General features: G+C 39.2%; 1 protein-coding gene across 1 annotated transcript in view; it reads left to right on the top strand.

The window, feature by feature from the left end:
- Positions 1 to 16,425, top strand: part of LOC134867257 (collagen alpha-2(V) chain-like) — a 42,280-nt gene that overhangs the window by 13,194 nt on the left and 12,661 nt on the right. The window contains 26 exon segments of the mRNA XM_063887686.1: positions 6,942 to 7,166; positions 8,022 to 8,041; positions 8,135 to 8,167; positions 8,264 to 8,296; positions 8,531 to 8,584; positions 9,831 to 9,923; positions 10,258 to 10,329; positions 11,217 to 11,261; positions 11,372 to 11,425; positions 11,562 to 11,615; positions 12,130 to 12,183; positions 12,291 to 12,344; positions 12,439 to 12,492; positions 12,699 to 12,743; positions 13,170 to 13,223; positions 13,320 to 13,364; positions 13,546 to 13,599; positions 14,187 to 14,285; positions 14,611 to 14,655; positions 14,731 to 14,829; positions 14,932 to 14,985; positions 15,143 to 15,250; positions 15,645 to 15,698; positions 15,881 to 15,979; positions 16,084 to 16,137; positions 16,245 to 16,343. Coding sequence (XP_063743756.1) covers positions 6,942 to 7,166; positions 8,022 to 8,041; positions 8,135 to 8,167; positions 8,264 to 8,296; positions 8,531 to 8,584; positions 9,831 to 9,923; positions 10,258 to 10,329; positions 11,217 to 11,261; positions 11,372 to 11,425; positions 11,562 to 11,615; positions 12,130 to 12,183; positions 12,291 to 12,344; positions 12,439 to 12,492; positions 12,699 to 12,743; positions 13,170 to 13,223; positions 13,320 to 13,364; positions 13,546 to 13,599; positions 14,187 to 14,285; positions 14,611 to 14,655; positions 14,731 to 14,829; positions 14,932 to 14,985; positions 15,143 to 15,250; positions 15,645 to 15,698; positions 15,881 to 15,979; positions 16,084 to 16,137; positions 16,245 to 16,343 — 1,754 coding nt within the window.

Raw genomic sequence — 16,425 nt, 5'->3', positions numbered from 1 at the left:
CTTTATTGTTTTCAAGGAAAAAAGTTTCACTGAGGGAAAAAAGGCAGTAATGGATTTTAGTTTGACCTTTAATGTTCCAGTATTGGCCAAACCGGAAAATGTTAAAATCCTATTTCAACCAACATTTTATAATACACTTTAGCATGTAAATAAGGCTTTTTTTGCCTAAATAAAAACTAAAATATTGCCAAAATAAATAGGTTGGTTGGATTTCTGCTCAAAATGTTCTTATGATGTATGCAATAAGTCAGTTCAATTCACAAAGATACAGGGAAGGAGTGAAATCATCTCTATAATGTGCAAATTATATGTAAATCCTTCTATCCTCTTTCATCCATGCTACAATACTGACCAACAAAATGTAAATAAAAACCCATGTCAGTATAATTAAATAAAACAACATGAAACAATGAATGACATGAAGAAAGAAACATCATCATCGTAAAAACATCAGAAGTCAGCCTGAGATTAAACAATATCTTAGTGCCTGTGTTGTTTTTTTTGGTGGAAATTTTTCTTCATTGCCAATTAAACGTTTTCCCAGAGAGTAATTCCAATGTTTCCATTTTCAGTTGAAGTTTGTTTATTTATGCCAATTCTTTGTTTCCGAAGCCAAGATGTATATTCCAAGTTTGTTAGGGTGAAGTTCTGCAAAGCATTTGATAAATGCTAAACAACAGTACTGCTTCATGAACTCACATGTCCGTAATGTGATGCAGATGAGCCGAGAGAAAGAAAGTATGTGGTTAAAGAGTATCATGAACAATATCAAAGTTAAAGCCACAGTTTACACAAAGATCAGAGGGATATAACACCATGTTGCAACGATTGTGTTTTTCTCATTACGTTTATTCGGAGTACACTTCACGCCCAGATCAAAAAAAAGATGGTCCTGGCTTTGACCCTGACCTTGGTGAGGGCCTCTGACCAGAGAGCGTCCAGTCTTTGGTGTCTGTAGCATTCACTATTTAGTTAATTGCTTTTTCATTCCAGCAGCTTATTTCTAACCCTCTAATTACAGCAAACCTCTCATTTCAGAGGATGCCATCTGTCGTCAGCATATTGATTTCATAATGAGCACACACACAAGCTGGAAATTGCATTATCCACATGGTCTGCAGACAGTTTGATTGGTACAACAGTTTTTTGTTCTGTCCCAATATTTCATGTGAATTTGACAGTGACATCTGACCATGTACATAATCCAACTTTATAAACGCTTGTTTCAACCTTACCAAGTAGTTTCAGTTTCATAGACAATGTTAACCCTGTGTTTAAAACACAGACTGTGTCAAAGTGTGTTACTGTCGGCAGTCATTTTAGTTTTAAATCTATGTCCATCACAATGTAACATATGATGGACATATCTATTTTAGCTGTAACTGTTACTTAATCCAGCCAAGTATTTTATTTTTTTTGCCTTAACATTACCAAGTAGTATGCTTTTTTCATAAACATAAGTTAACCACGTCTTTAAAACTGCAATCCTAATTTGGGAGGAAGCAATTAGTTTATGGGAACCTTTGTAATGAAAACAGGGTGGTCTTCCTGTACAGCTTATTAAAGTGAACTGAAATAAAGTAACTTTTGAGGGTTGATTTCGTTTAGTAACTGAGGTGCAGATTTAGACTACACTTACAAGTTCTGCTCCGACATCTGCAGTTAAAGTTGCTCCTCTGCTTTTTTGTTTTTTTCCTTTTCTTGTAATATAGCTTTTTCTGCAGTTAAATGGTCTGCAAAGGCTAAATTCCCAAAGTTCCCTCCCGTGGGAGTTTCTCTCCCACACACTCCCCCTCCTGCCTGAAACGCCTCCATCGGATTCCTTTCTTTACTTCCATAACATAATTACATCACTATGTAACAATTGCGCTTCTATTGGCTAGCACTTCAACATATGATACGCGATAGGCTAAGGGGCAGGACATTTCCGACACATCTTTGAGCGGTTTACCAATCACAACAGAGCCGGCAAGCTAACCAATCAGAGCAGACTGGGCTGTGGTTTCAGACAGAGGGTGAAAAGAGGAGCTGCAGCACAGACAGTATGAGAAAAATAAAGAGCTTTTTGAACATTAAAGCATGGAGACATGTCCCAGTAGAGAAACAAAGTACAAATATGATCCTGAAAATGAGCAGAATATGACCTCTTTAAAAGGATGAGATGAATCTAATTAAGAAGAAAGCAATGAGTCAGTAACTAAATAGATATAGAAGCCAACGGGGAGTGTGTGTGTGTGTGTGGGGGGGGGGGGATTGGCTGGACGTGGGACTGGAAAAGCTCCTAGCTGTAGTTGCCTCTTTAATGGAAGAGCCATTGGAGTAGGAGCTGCTGATGGAAAAGCCTAGACATGTAATCAGCAAGCTACTTATTCATTTCAACTTTCCTGGCCCGAGCTTCCTACCCCTCCCTCGAGACTCTCAGCTTTGTTTGTGGAAGCCAAGGTGAAAAGCGAGCATGTTCAAACTAGAGCGTTGTTCCAGATTGCAAGCCCTGTGAACACAATTCAGCGAATCCTCCATGCTTCAGAATATTAAACAGATGGAATGTATGCTTTTTCTTTTTACGTATTAAAACCCTTCTGCCGGTCGTTGAAAAGGACATACGGGGAGGGATAATCACAGGGCGTTGATGACCTTTGAAGCCAAACACTGTGTTGACATGTTTTTAACCAATTACAACTCAATCACAGGTTGAGCTGCAGGTCTTTCACAGGGGGAAGATTTATGTTCGGCCATGACACCGGGGGTTTGAGAGCAGGAAGGAGAAGCTGGTTCACACAGAGCCAGCCCTCAGCAGCTGTAACTCATCAGCATCTGGAGCAGGAATCAGGCTGTATTAAAGTTAGTTACCGACATAAAGATCCTCTTCACAACAAGAATGGAAACAACGAGCATGATTTCATAAACTTACCATGCAGGTGGGAATATCTCTCTGAAAATGAGACTGAGTTGTGTCCATTAGTTTCGGGGGCTGCACTTGGAACAACTTTTCTTTTCTTTTTTCTCCTAAAGGAAATGAGAGTTCCAGCTTTATGTGACTCATTGTTTCCATAAGGTCATTTTCTAACCCCTCCACTTGTGGCTGCAAGAGATTCTCGCGAACGCAGCTTGTTATGAGTATTTCCATATTAGCCAAGGAAAATCTATAAACCGTCTACATTTCTTGTCCACCTTTGCCAAGTACAGCAATGCAAGAGACATTTTTTTTCAGTTATTATACGTCCGTGCCATCTGTTGATCGAATTATTGCAAACACTACATCTCAGTAACACCTGGAGAAAAGGATGTCAGGTTTGACACAAACATCCACTCAAGCATGAGCTGGTTAGAATTTGGTGGTCAGAGGTCAAGGCCACTGTGACCTCACATCTGTACCCTGCTAAATGTGATATCTCAGGAGCGCCTGAAGGGAATTTCTCCCAATTGTGAGTTGAAAAAACATTATTTTTGCTAGAAATATTGTACTCATTAAAACAACTTTTTTACTTTGTCACATTTTTGACATTTTCCTTATAAAAATGTGTGCGTTTATACTTTTCCTTCTTTTTTTCCCCTTGTATTGCACACTTTTACTGCAACTTCTGCAGTTGATAGAGATATTTTATTTTATATTTAATTTTCTAAAATGGTGCACTTTTGACAAAACGCATTTCCTGATTTGTTTTAATTAAATAAAGACATTATTTGTATTTAATTTTCATGGTTGTTGGAGTCATACAGTTTAAATAGTAGTTTCTTCTCTCTGATGTGTGCCGTCACTTCTTTCAAAGTATTTTATCTGTCTGCCGTGTGGTGAGCGGAGTGAATGGCGGGCACAGAGTAGACACATGAGTCATGTTGAAGAGCTCCAGACTCCATGTTTTAAACCAGAGGAGGAAACTGTCTACCCGTTGAGCTGACTCGTGGAAAATCCTGATCAAGCAGTCACCTTCGGAGGGCAGCATGCCTTTTCGCAGTTGTCACGGTTAATCTGTTTTCTTTTACGGCGTCTGTGGAAAAGAGTGGAACCTGCAAAGAATTATCTGAGAGGAGGGGAAAAAGTGAACGTCCCTCTCCTCCTCCTCCTCCTCCTCCTCCTCCTTCTCCTCCTCCTCCAGGCTTGTGGTAGGGTTTTTAAGACCGCTCTAAAAAACCACACTTCTCTTCCAGTAAATTTCAAACTGTCCCAACATGCAGAGTTTCAAATCTCTCAAACCCAACAGGAAAACTGTCTCTCCAGCTCTGTGGCCAGACACCGCTGCTGTGACGCTTTAATGGCTCAGAAATGAAAGGAACAGACTTTTTCACTCCTGTAAAGAGGATACTTACCGTAATGAGAGTAGAACAACATATAATACACAATATAAGGACATGTTTACAAGAAATTAAATCCCATAAATGAACACCAGTTCTCCCTGGGACACTGAGTACATTTCTCTTCATTTGTGGAAACACTTGGAATCATTTTAGTAACAAATCTATTTTTTGGAAAGATTGTTTTGTGTTTACTCGGATGTTTTGTTTCTTGGTTTCACAAGACTAAACTTTTTTGTTCCCTTAGAACTGATGAATGGCTGTCTCGCATGTAATTTTTGTTTACATACATATACTTATTTGTAATAATTCTAGCCTTAAAACATCTGTACATGTTGTTGTGACTGAGAAAAAAGAAAACAAATACTCATGCAGAGAATAAAAATCTGAGTTTGAGATATTACCCAAATCCCAGCCACCCATACTGCTGGGATTAGATTTAATTGACTTGCTGCTGCATTTGAACAATATCCAAGCATGTTTCCTGTGATTGGAGGTATTTCAGAGGATCTCTTGTTAGGACAAGTCTAAAAACAGAATTAATCACTGACATCGTTGATCTTTTACCATAGCCTTTCTGTATCTTATATCTACACCGGATTCATATTTGAAGCCCAGGTGGTATTATAGAATTGTATCAAAATGAGGGCTTAAAATGTGGTTGTTCGTATCAATCTGTTAATAGTGTGGTATAGAGTGATAGAACGCTGTGTATTTTTTGCTGCTAAAGGTGCCGCCAATGCTTTTTCATAACCGCAATTAATCTTATTATACACTTTAACACAACCCAACATATTGTTATGAGACTTTCTCCTGTTGAACTCTCAAGAAATGATACTGTGTGAGTAGAAAGAAAGAAAGGACTACCTAAGTTGTTTATTATTTTATTAGAGTTTTGCCTGTTTTCTTTGTTATTTGTGTCAACAAGTTTGTTACTTTATTTTGAGCAAACATCGCGCAATATCACCACCATCTGAGGCCAAGCAAATCAACAATTATGTAAGTAAAACAAATATAAACAGGAAAGAACTCGTGAGAAAATGTCTGTTTATGGCGTCTAGTGGCTTAATAGGAAAAGTGAGAAGGAAGCCACGACAATATGCTCAACGCTTAGATTCCCTGTTAAACTAGCATATTACAGAGAGCGAGTGAGCACATCCCCAAATCATTTATATTGTAACCTTGGGTGTGTGTGATATGAATGTGTGCTTATGTCCATGTTTGCTCACTTGAGTGTGTGGGTGTAGCCTTGTTATATATCTGTATTAGTCTCTTCCTGTTCTTCTGTCCTAGGCAGTGTGTTTACATTCCTTGGCTTGTCTAACTAATTTAAATATAGCTGTGTATTAAGCTGTGTTAAAACACGTTGTATCATCCTCAGTTTAAGTACACCTGCACTCATACCTGCTGACTCTTTGATTGAAGGTTTTTGGAACCATCCAGAAAGCACAGTGAGTGAAGTTGAAATGTAGATATTTTGGCAGAAAACCACAATAATAAAAGCCTCTGTCAGTAGTCAGGGCTCCTCTGCAGGTTAACCTGGCTCACCTGCAGAGGTGAGTGCTGCCCCCTGCTGGGGAACAGGTGGAGTCATATGGAGGTGGACTCACATTACAAAGTGTTAAAGCCAGGCTTAGTCCAAAACATCCCTTTACATCCTCATCTCTTATTTGAAAACCCTTCTGGAGAGATTGATCTCTGATTTTAGAGAAAATATGTGTTTGCTCTTTTGTTTATTCAGCTTTAGATCATTTGTTGCAAATGTAAGGTACCACTTTCAGATATTTGCGCAGAGTAGACATATAAGGTGAATAAGGAACCCTTGAAGGACTGCTGGGAGCGACAGATGCTTCACAGGAGGCTGCAGGTTTTCTTTTTTTCTTTTGAACATGAGCCAAGTTTTTAGCACCCTGTCTCTTGAGGAAATGACCTCACTCTTTCCCTACAGCCAAGAATCACCAGACCTTTGCTGTCGGACACACTTGTTTGGTTTTTTTCACTATGAAATATTTTATATCCCTCCAGTTTACCTTTTTATTTGGATTATTAGTTTCGATAAGGTTTCCTGTTGGTAAGGTCAGCTGCTTGACAGTCACACCTGAGATTATGGATTTATTGGGATCAACAAGATGGTAACTACTCTCTTGGAGGCAGCTGGTTTGTAGAAAGAATATCCTCTCTGTGTTGGTGGTGAGGTTCTCTCAAAGGCCTGAGGGTTAATGGGATAGGCCTCTATACATACAGAGGAAAAGAGGAATAGAGGACTGATGGATGACTGTTTTTTTGTTTCAATGGTTCACAAATAAAGGGTTTGATCCCTGTAATCTCACACCTTTACTTATTATCATGTTTTCTGATCCCAACAGCCAATCAATCAAATTAGATTTTTAAGCCCAATATCACGTGCAAGGAAGGAAAGCCTGAGCCAGCCCTAACTTTAAGCTTTATCAAAAAGGAAAGTCTTAAAGGTTGTCCTAAATGTATAGAGTGTGTCTGCCTCCCGAACACAGACTGAGAGCAGGTTCCACAGAAGAGGAGCTCGATACCTGGAGGCTCCAGTTGTCTCAAAGTGCTCATAATAACGTATTGTGTTGAGAGGATTTCAGTCCACCTGATAAACTAACTGTCCCCCCCACCCTGTGTTGCAGATGACATGAGCTGCACGGCGGACGGCCAGGTATACAGCAACAGGGACATCTGGAAGCCGGAGCCATGCCGGATGTGTGTGTGTGACAACGGTCAGGTCCTCTGCGACGAAATCCAGTGTGATGAGCTGAGCAACTGCGACAAGGTGGTGGTCCCCGAGGGCGAGTGCTGCCCCATCTGTCAGACCGACTCCTCCACCGACGGCAGGCAGGGCAGCTTTGGTGGTGGTAAGAGAGAATTAAAAAAAACATGTCTGTGATCAGAGGAAAATAACGTTGTTTGACACCTGTCCGTGTATTCAGAGTAAATAATCAAACACCATGTTTAACACACATCTAAAAAAAATCTTCAGTGAAGGACTTGGTCAGTTTCAAACTATTTAGCACATTTAAACAAGTTTTAAAAAGAAAACAAGATTATGACATAATGTTAAATGAAAATCTTTACTTTATATAATAACAAGAAATCCTTTTTCCAAACATAAAATATCACGATATAAGATGAGAATATCCACTGAAGAGGTGAGAATAAGTGATGAAACTTGAACATATCTTGTAATAATCTTGTTAAAGCTGTGAAAGATATTCTTATTGCATGAAAGAATATCGTTAAAAGGTGATCACAACTTAAAAATATAAAATCAATGTGTCTTTTCATGATTGAAAACAATCTTTGTAAATGATATAAAGTCAACAATTTTCTTTTTGTCCAATGTTAGCAATATTCTCCTGCAAAGAAGAAAGACAAATAACAAATAATATTTACAATGATATGGAACTGTTATATTACCATAATATATGATGTCGTTTTGTCAGGTTAAAAGTAAGAAAATAAGAAAGATACTGATTATATCACACTTTTACATTTCAATTCAACCCTCTTTTAAGAATGAGTGACATCAGGGAAATTGTATTAATTATTTTTATTTAATTATGTTGCCTTTATTTACTTGAAGGACTTCCATAATGATGAGAATGAATGTACTGCTTCACTGTCTGCATTGCATTTTCCACTTGATGATCTGCTAATTATGGTAGGATAAACAAATCATGTGATCTATTTTTCCTTTTTCCTCTCTGTAGGTGAAGAAAGAGTCTATAAGGTAGGCCACAGTCTCCTCATTTAGGCTGATTCTCGTTATAAATATCACTTCCATCACAGAGTTTAAAATATGTTGTCCTTTCTGTTCATCCAGGGTCCGAAAGGAGAACCCGGGGATATCCCACTCGTGAGTTTTTGCAAAATACAAGCCTTTTTAAACAGGCTTACTTTAAGTGTTAAACCCGACTAAATGCACATTGTAACTTTGATGATTTTCCTGCAGGTGACTGGTATCAGAGGCCGCCCTGGACCTATGGTGAGCATCCTGCTTTTATTATTTAAAATAATGTCTTCTTCTGAAAGTTTGCACATTCAACTACCTGAACTGACACTAGATGGCATTAGAGGAACAGTAACCTCCTGCACCTCTTGCACATTATTAATCTGATTCACTGTGACATGTTAAACCTTCCTGTGACAGCTGAGGCTGTGATTGTGATGTCATCACTGTCAGACACTCATTGGTTCTTTCTGTTTGTCACAACTCCAGGGGGGTCCGGGCTCACCAGGAGAAAGAGGAGCTCGTGGAAACAAAGGAAGGCCTGTAAGTCTCCATGCATGAATCACAACGTAACATCACAATAAAGCTTAAAGTAGTGTGATCACATGTTATTTTACTTACACCTCTCTGCTCGTAACACTATCAGAAACAACATCATGACATTTATTATGGGGGTTTCAAAGGGTGTATGGCAGAACACAAAGTGATAAATAAGATTTAATGGGTTACAGTTTGTATTATTAACATCCACAGTGCAAATCATTGTTATCTTAGATATATTACAGTCCATATTTATGTGTATGTTCCTGCATATCTAAAACCATACTATGGGATCGAGCTTCTCAGACGTGTAGGTCAAAAAGACAAGATATGATAACAGCTTTTTTAATCCTGAAGAATATGATGCTGCCAGACATTTCTCAAAAGCACAGCAACATATCATAACTCAAAATGAAATAAGAAGTGCATAATAAGTAGTACTAACACAACTACAAAAATATAAAGTGTATTAGAAGTAATACTAACACTGACCCTTAAAATAATACCAATCAGTAAGGCAAATCTAGAAAAATGAAAGAAATGAAAACATTTAATGAAATAAAACAAATACATAAACAGCAAAACATAACAAATAACATCAAAAGTGTCTAGTGGCTAATGGAAAAACAGTAAAATAATACATTTTCTAAATTATTTGAACTATTATTAAACAGATGGTTCATTGGTTATTTAGACTTATATGTTTTATTGTTTTTTTACAATGTTATGTTTTAGTTTTGAATGTGCCATGATGAGAAGGCATTGGATGCTATCTCTGCCCTTGAATATAGCATGTTCATCAGAAAGTGTTCAATATAATGCAGTTTATACAGTATATTCTTATTTTTGGTTCAAGGGCATAGACTAACAGTCAGAGTGCAGCGTGATGTGCCAGGCGGATGTATAATGTGCTTTGCTCAGCTGTCCTGTAGCAGGGTGATGAATGAGGTACAGTGCAGTCCGAGGCAGAGATTTATTAACCAGCTGCTTCCTACTGTACACGCTATACTGCTTAACAAACACAAATCAGGCTGCATCCCTGCATCAAACTGCAATGACAGGTCCCAAAGCAAAGTGTTTGAGCTAAACTCATTTAATCAACTTCATTTCACGGGGAAAGAGAACAATAGAAACTGAAAACACAAGTACACATTTTCACAGCCAATGAATCAGTGTCCGACTGAGTAGTAAGGAAGTGATTTTCATTGAGTGACTCAGCACGTCTCTCTCTCTCTCTCTCCCCATCTAGGGACTGCGTGGCCCCCCAGGTTATGATGGAGAGCCAGGTATACCAGGTATGCCCGGTGAGGCAGGACCTCCAGGACCTCCAGCACACCAAGGAGTGAGTCGAGCACTGAGGGCGCTCACAAGCCGCAAACACACATATGCACACTTACATGTATTTACACACTAACACAAGACAAGGGGGTGCTTACACACATAAAAACACACACTCTGATGTTATATAGCCATCCTAAGTTAAAAAACAATCAGCAGAAACATATACTAAGTTTTCTGTGGGGCTTTTTAGGGTTGAAACAGACAGCTGAAATACACAAGGCCACATTCACACACAGCTTCCACCTGTCCTTCATCTGTTTTGTTGTTTATCATTTGTATCCAGATTATTTTATGTTATGTTAAACCAGAGTGTGCCCCCCCCCCCTCTCCTGCAGGGTCTGGGATCTCAGATGGCTGGAGGCTTTGATGGGAAGCACGGACCTCAGGCCATGTTGAGTGGCTCAAGGGTAAGAGGATGTTATCTGAATATGAACCTGTCTAATAAGTAAGTGGCAGAATTGGTTGATTGATTAGGAAGATTAATTAAGATTAATACACTACTTATCTTTCAATATGTGATTTAGAAATGTATTTGAAAAACACTTTTTCTTTGCTAGAGAACAGCGGCTATCAAGCTGGTTACCCATTACTTTTTAAAACAACTTATTTTTTCAATTTTGAGGATGGATAATATGTTGCACAGATTTGCAAAGCTCTCTGAAATCATTTTGAGCTATATAATAAAGCTGACTTGATTTGTTTTGGAGTCCTCTTAATAAATACAATCAGCAAACCACTGTCTGTAAAGGGTTTGATTTTGATTCAAAATCTGCTAAACTGCCTAGCTTCAGATTGTTTCTCTCAAGTTTCTCATTCTTTTACCAAATAGGACATTTTTTAGGTTAATCAGAAATGTAGTATTCCACTTTTATAAAGTTAGGGAACTCCAGAGACCTTTCCAATTGTCCATTTTGTGCATCTTTCGTTATCTCCTCCGTTTCTCGTAAACACGTTCACCAAGTGGAATGAAACAGATAACTCAGGTCTTTCGATTATATATTTGTTGTCAGATGACAGGTGACAGGAGATTATTGTTCGGCTGAAGTTCCTCGCCTTTTAATCATGAAAATTAAGCACCGTTGTGTGCTGATCTTCCAGAAATGACTGAAATGATTGATTAACATTCTCCATGACTTTGGTTATTTAAGCTTTTACAACCAAAATAAATCCACCAAATAGATCAAGTATCTTTGTCCTGATGCTGGTGCTTTACTCCCAAAGAGCACATTTAATTATTTATGTGTGTGAGGTGTGATTCTATCCATCATTTAACTTTGCATTATGTGTGTTTTAGGGAGAGGCTGGAACAAGGGGCCCCCCAGGGCCAAGCGGCAACCCTGTAAGTCCACAACAGCTTCGACACTTGTATTTCTGTGCAGTGAATACAGATAATACTTGAAGGCATGTTATTATATTTTAATATTTTAAACTTGTTGTCCATCTTCTAAGGGTCAAGCTGGACCCCAAGGGCCTCCAGGAGAAGTTGGTGAACCAGGGCACATGGTATGACATCATTGTTTTGTACGATTTGTGTATACAGCCCTCCAGATCACACACAGCTGAGCTTTTTCATTTCACTGTGATGGATTTCAGAGGGAGGAGTTATTCACTGTATTTTAACAATCTGTGACTTTTACAGGGGCAATCCGGGCAGAGGGGACCTGAGGGCCCTTCAGGGAAACCAGGTGAAGATGTAAGTCACATGGTGCCCTGTTTACTAAATCATCGGTTTTACCAGGGAAAAATAACCCAGCCTCTTCTGTATTGTTCCAGTTACTAAGATCCTCTGAATGAATCTACACTTAGTCTGTAATTATTATGAAAGCTAGAAAAAGGTTCATTTGGACTTTTTATCCATAAATTACACCTAGACAGAACCGACTACGTCTATCTTTAAGTCAAGCGAAAGATCCTGAAGATACAAGGAGACACATAGTATGAAAAGAACAACTATAAACTGTAAAATGTGCTATTTTGATACATTTCATAGAATTCTCCTAGTTTTTCGGTCATGGCTATGAAGACAAAATAAAAAAGGATGTGTGAATGATATCCTAAATAACCCCAGAACAGTTCAGTTACAGGCTAGCACAAAACTCAAGGGAAGAAATCTGATTTTGATGCAGAGTCATTTATTTCATTGTTAGCACTAAATGTTTTACAGCCACACAGTTTGTAACAGCTTGATGTGTTGCCTCCTCACACAGGGAGAAGCTGGCAAAGCAGGAAACAGAGGAGAGAATGGATTCCCTGGATCAGCTGTAAGCCCGTAGACCTCCATAGCACACCCAACTTTCCTCACTGCACGCTCTTGATGTATTTGTGCACTGTCAAAATATATAACGGATGATGATGTCTAATATTTCAGGGAGGGAGAGGATTTCCAGGTACTCCAGGGCCTCCTGGACTGAAGGGTCACAGGGTGAGAGGACATTCTCTCAAACATGCAGACACAGCTTGCTAAAGAATACATGTCATGCATGTGGTTACTGATTCTCTTCTCTTTCTGACATCAGGGCCATGGTGGAATAATCGGACAAAAAGGTGAAACTGGAACTGTAGGATCCAAGGTATGAATTAATAAAGTTACATTATTTTGAGTCTGTTAGTCTGTTCAATGTGTTGGAAAGCTGATTACTGTAGCTGGTGAAGTGAAATCCGTCTGACTCCATTTCTATTTCAGTTACACGATTGGCTAAAATACAGTGCCGTCTAAACACCTTGCCTGAAGCGTCCAACCTTTTTCTAATCTAGTTCTTTTTCTGTGGTTTTATAGGGGGCTAATGGGCCTCCTGGTCAAATGGGAGGACCTGGACCCATGGTAGGTCATATTCTCATATTCATATTGTATTTTGTATGTGTCAATAGAGCTAGTAAATTATTGAGGAGATCTAACCCTCCACACATTACTCAGAATGTTATCTGATCTTGATGAGGCCAGGCTTCTGTATTCTGTAAATGACTCTTTGAACCTCCTAACTTTAAAATAAAGCTGTTAATTGGGGACAGCTCACCATCTTTATTTATTTATTTGTTTGTTTTATCTGACTTTCACTGAGAGGGTTATTTGTTGTTGAATTTTGGATTATTTATTGTATTTATTTATCATGAATGTATCGTTTAGACAATAATATTTTTAACCTCTGACTTGAATGTGTATGAACGTTGTAATGAACAGTAAAAGTGCTTCAAATTAAGCTTCATGATTATTATTAATATCAGCTCTAATTCCCTGTGTGTGTGTCAGGGTCCTGCTGGCATGCCCGGGGAGAGAGGACGCTCCGGACCCAGCGGTGTAGCCGTAAGGATGACATCACTACTGCATCAGACACATCGGTCACCACAATCACTACAAAGTGTTTAACTGTCATATTAATGACCACATGTTGTGTTTCAGGGTAAACGTGGATCCCCTGGTAACTTGGGAAAGCCTGGTCCAATGGTAAGACATTTCATCATGATGGATTTACTGACCCCTCAGAGACCCTCCTTTATAGTTAGCACAGATACTTGAGTAGTGAGGGATGGGACCTACTTATCACCTGCTTAAACTCACATTTCAATTAATCATTTAGTTTCTACAATTGCACCCTTTTTATGAAGTTATTGTTGTTACTTTACAGGGTCCGCTGGGAATCAGTGGGTCGGCTGGATATCCAGGAAGTCCAGGAATGAAGGTAAGAACAGAAAACACTTGTAGGCTCATGCTAATTAGCTCCTTAATGACTTTCACGTCTAATACAAGGTTTAGTTTAGTTTAGTTTATCACTCTCATTTCAAGAGGTCTTCTTACTCTAACACTTTTCATCTTTTTATATGTCAAATGAAATAAATCCAGAACAAAATATACATTTTTTTATTTCTTTCTTTCTTTGGACTATTCCACAAAGGGAGTGACTACTTGGTGTAATACTTCATTATACATTAATTGTGCGGTCCCAACGTACCAAATATTTAAATTTGAGAGCATATGGTTCCATAAAGAATATATTGGCTGTTTTATGGTAATCCAGTCTTTACACTGACTTCTTATTGATCATTTCTGGAGCATAATCTTTTTGTATTTGTTATTGTTTTGTGTGTGTTTTACCACATATTGAGTATGGAACTATAAGAGGAATTGAAAGAACAAATCAGTCCTTCACCTAAACTGCTCTTATTCACTTTACGGGTTTCTTTAATATTATTATTTCCCATCATCTGCTTGTGATTAAACTGCCACAGTGTCACATTTCTGTATTAACTGCACTTTGTTGTTCTACAGGGACAACCTGGCCCCACAGGAGTCCGGGGGCCAGAGGGCCCACAAGGACAGAGAGGAGAGACTGGTCATCTGGGTAGATCTGGACCAGTCGGCCTCAGGGTAATGTCTTACTTTACTTACACATTTCCTCAAAATAAAGTTTAATGAAGCAGCTTTTTTGAAAGATTCAATTCAATTAAATACATTTTGTTTACAAACTCTTTAGAAATACAATTACAATCATATTCATAATAGAGATATAGATGGATAGTGACAATTATGGTGACAATTAAATACATTTCAGAGTGAATTATCTTGTTTAGAAGTCCCCGGAAATTAGGTTTATTTAAATCTGATTGGAAACATTTTCATATTTTTATACAATTCTTAACATGTCAACATGCTTGGCTTAGATGATCTAATTGGAGACTTGTTGTGTTCACAGGGACCCATGGGCACAGACGGAGGCACAGGAACCAAAGGACCAGTGGTACGTATTTCTTTTTAAACAACTTATTCACTATTGATGAGATCAATTTACTCATACGCGGCTTCCTGTTTACAGGGTAATCTGGGTCCACAAGGTCCAGGAGGCCATGCTGGACCCCATGGCCCCCCAGGACCTCAGGGGAGCACTGGGCAGCCTGGTATCAAGGGACAACTGGTAAACTGTCTTTAAGTTTTGAAGATCCTAGCCGTGTTTATTGCTGCACATTCTGAACCCAACTGGGACAATTGCCTCAGAAAACACATGTGTGTGTTACAGGGAGATCTTGGCGTAGGAGGATTTAAAGGAGAGGCTGGACCCAAAGGAGAACCTGTAAGCATTATACATCTAATAATGTCTTTAAATGCTGCTTTACTGAGACATAGAACATGACTATGAGTAAGATATGCATTCATGATTCAAATTAACCAACCTGTACGAGTGATTTTCCCTTATTTAGCATTTTGTGCCTTGTGTGTCAACTCTCTAGGGTCCTTCAGGCTCTCAGGGACCACTTGGCCCTCAGGGTGAGGAAGGAAAGCGTGGACAACGTGGAGACCCCGGCTCTGTTGGCCCCCTAGGTCCCGTCGGCGAGAGAGTGAGTCAGCATTCTGTGCCCCCCCTTCCGTAAAACTCCTCCAACAGAGAGCTTCACTTTAAAAACAGGGTGATCTCAGGAAATGAGAAGAAGAAAAGCAATCATTGAATTAGGATTACTTTAATTATTAATTATTTGTTTTATTATAATACTGTCTCTGGTGTATTGCCACCGATTGAAAGTCAGGTCAACTGGACCGGGTGAATCCAGAAGACAAAGTTGACTTTGAGCTCATGTTTAACTCAAAGCAGGATCTTTCGTGAACAGAGCTAAATGGTTTTGTTTCAATTCTCAACTTTGACGACAGAACTTCCACCGTTTCTTGGTATATAAACACTGTTTCTGGAGAAAACCTGACTCTATCTCTATCTAATTTCTAACTATTGTTCTTCAGGGAGCTCCTGGTAACAGAGGATTCCCTGGTGCTGATGGTCTGCCAGGACCTAAGGTACGTTACTGTCTTCTGCTGTTTATTAAAATCATAATATGTTTCATATCGATCTATGCAAATAGCAAACATTTCTCGATAGGATCAAAGATGTTTAAGTACATTTATCAAACTAATAAAGCAAATTGTGGTGCTGGTTTTTGGTTTGACGCTCAATCAAAAAACCTTTTTGTTTTCTAAAGGGTGCTGTCGGAGACCGTGGAACATCTGGCCCCCCAGGGCCAAAAGCTGCAGTAGGAGACCCAGGACGACCAGGAGAGCCTGGTCTGCCAGGTGCAAGGGTAACACTGACCAGCTTGGCACTACATTTGATCTACTTTTTGTTTTACTGTTTGTCTGTCGCCCATATTTCCTTGCTCATAGTTTTTCTTCCTCGTTATGAAAGGGTCTCACTGGAACCCCAGGAGTCCAGGGAGCAGAGGGCAAGCCAGGTCCTCTGGTAGGTTGCCGCACTCAAACACAGTCACAATTTCACAATGGAATTACCTCCAGCTTTTGATAAATCATATTAAATAATTGATTAAATGTGTTGTACCTTTTATTAAGGGTGGCCCAGGTGAAGACGGTCGTCCAGGCCCCTCAGGGTCCATCGGGAACCGAGGGCCTGCAGGAATTATGGGAGGACCGGGCCCCAAGGGCTTCAATGTAAGGCTGCAGTCACTTAGAACCTTGCATTGAGATTCATTCAGGTTAATCTCTATCTCCTGCTCTGTTTCTAATACATGAT

The sequence above is a fragment of the Eleginops maclovinus genome, chromosome 7, assembly GCF_036324505.1.
Source record: "Eleginops maclovinus isolate JMC-PN-2008 ecotype Puerto Natales chromosome 7, JC_Emac_rtc_rv5, whole genome shotgun sequence".
Taxonomy (NCBI): Eukaryota; Metazoa; Chordata; class Actinopteri; order Perciformes; family Eleginopidae; genus Eleginops; species Eleginops maclovinus.
This window is presented reverse-complemented; position numbering and strand designations above follow the sequence as displayed.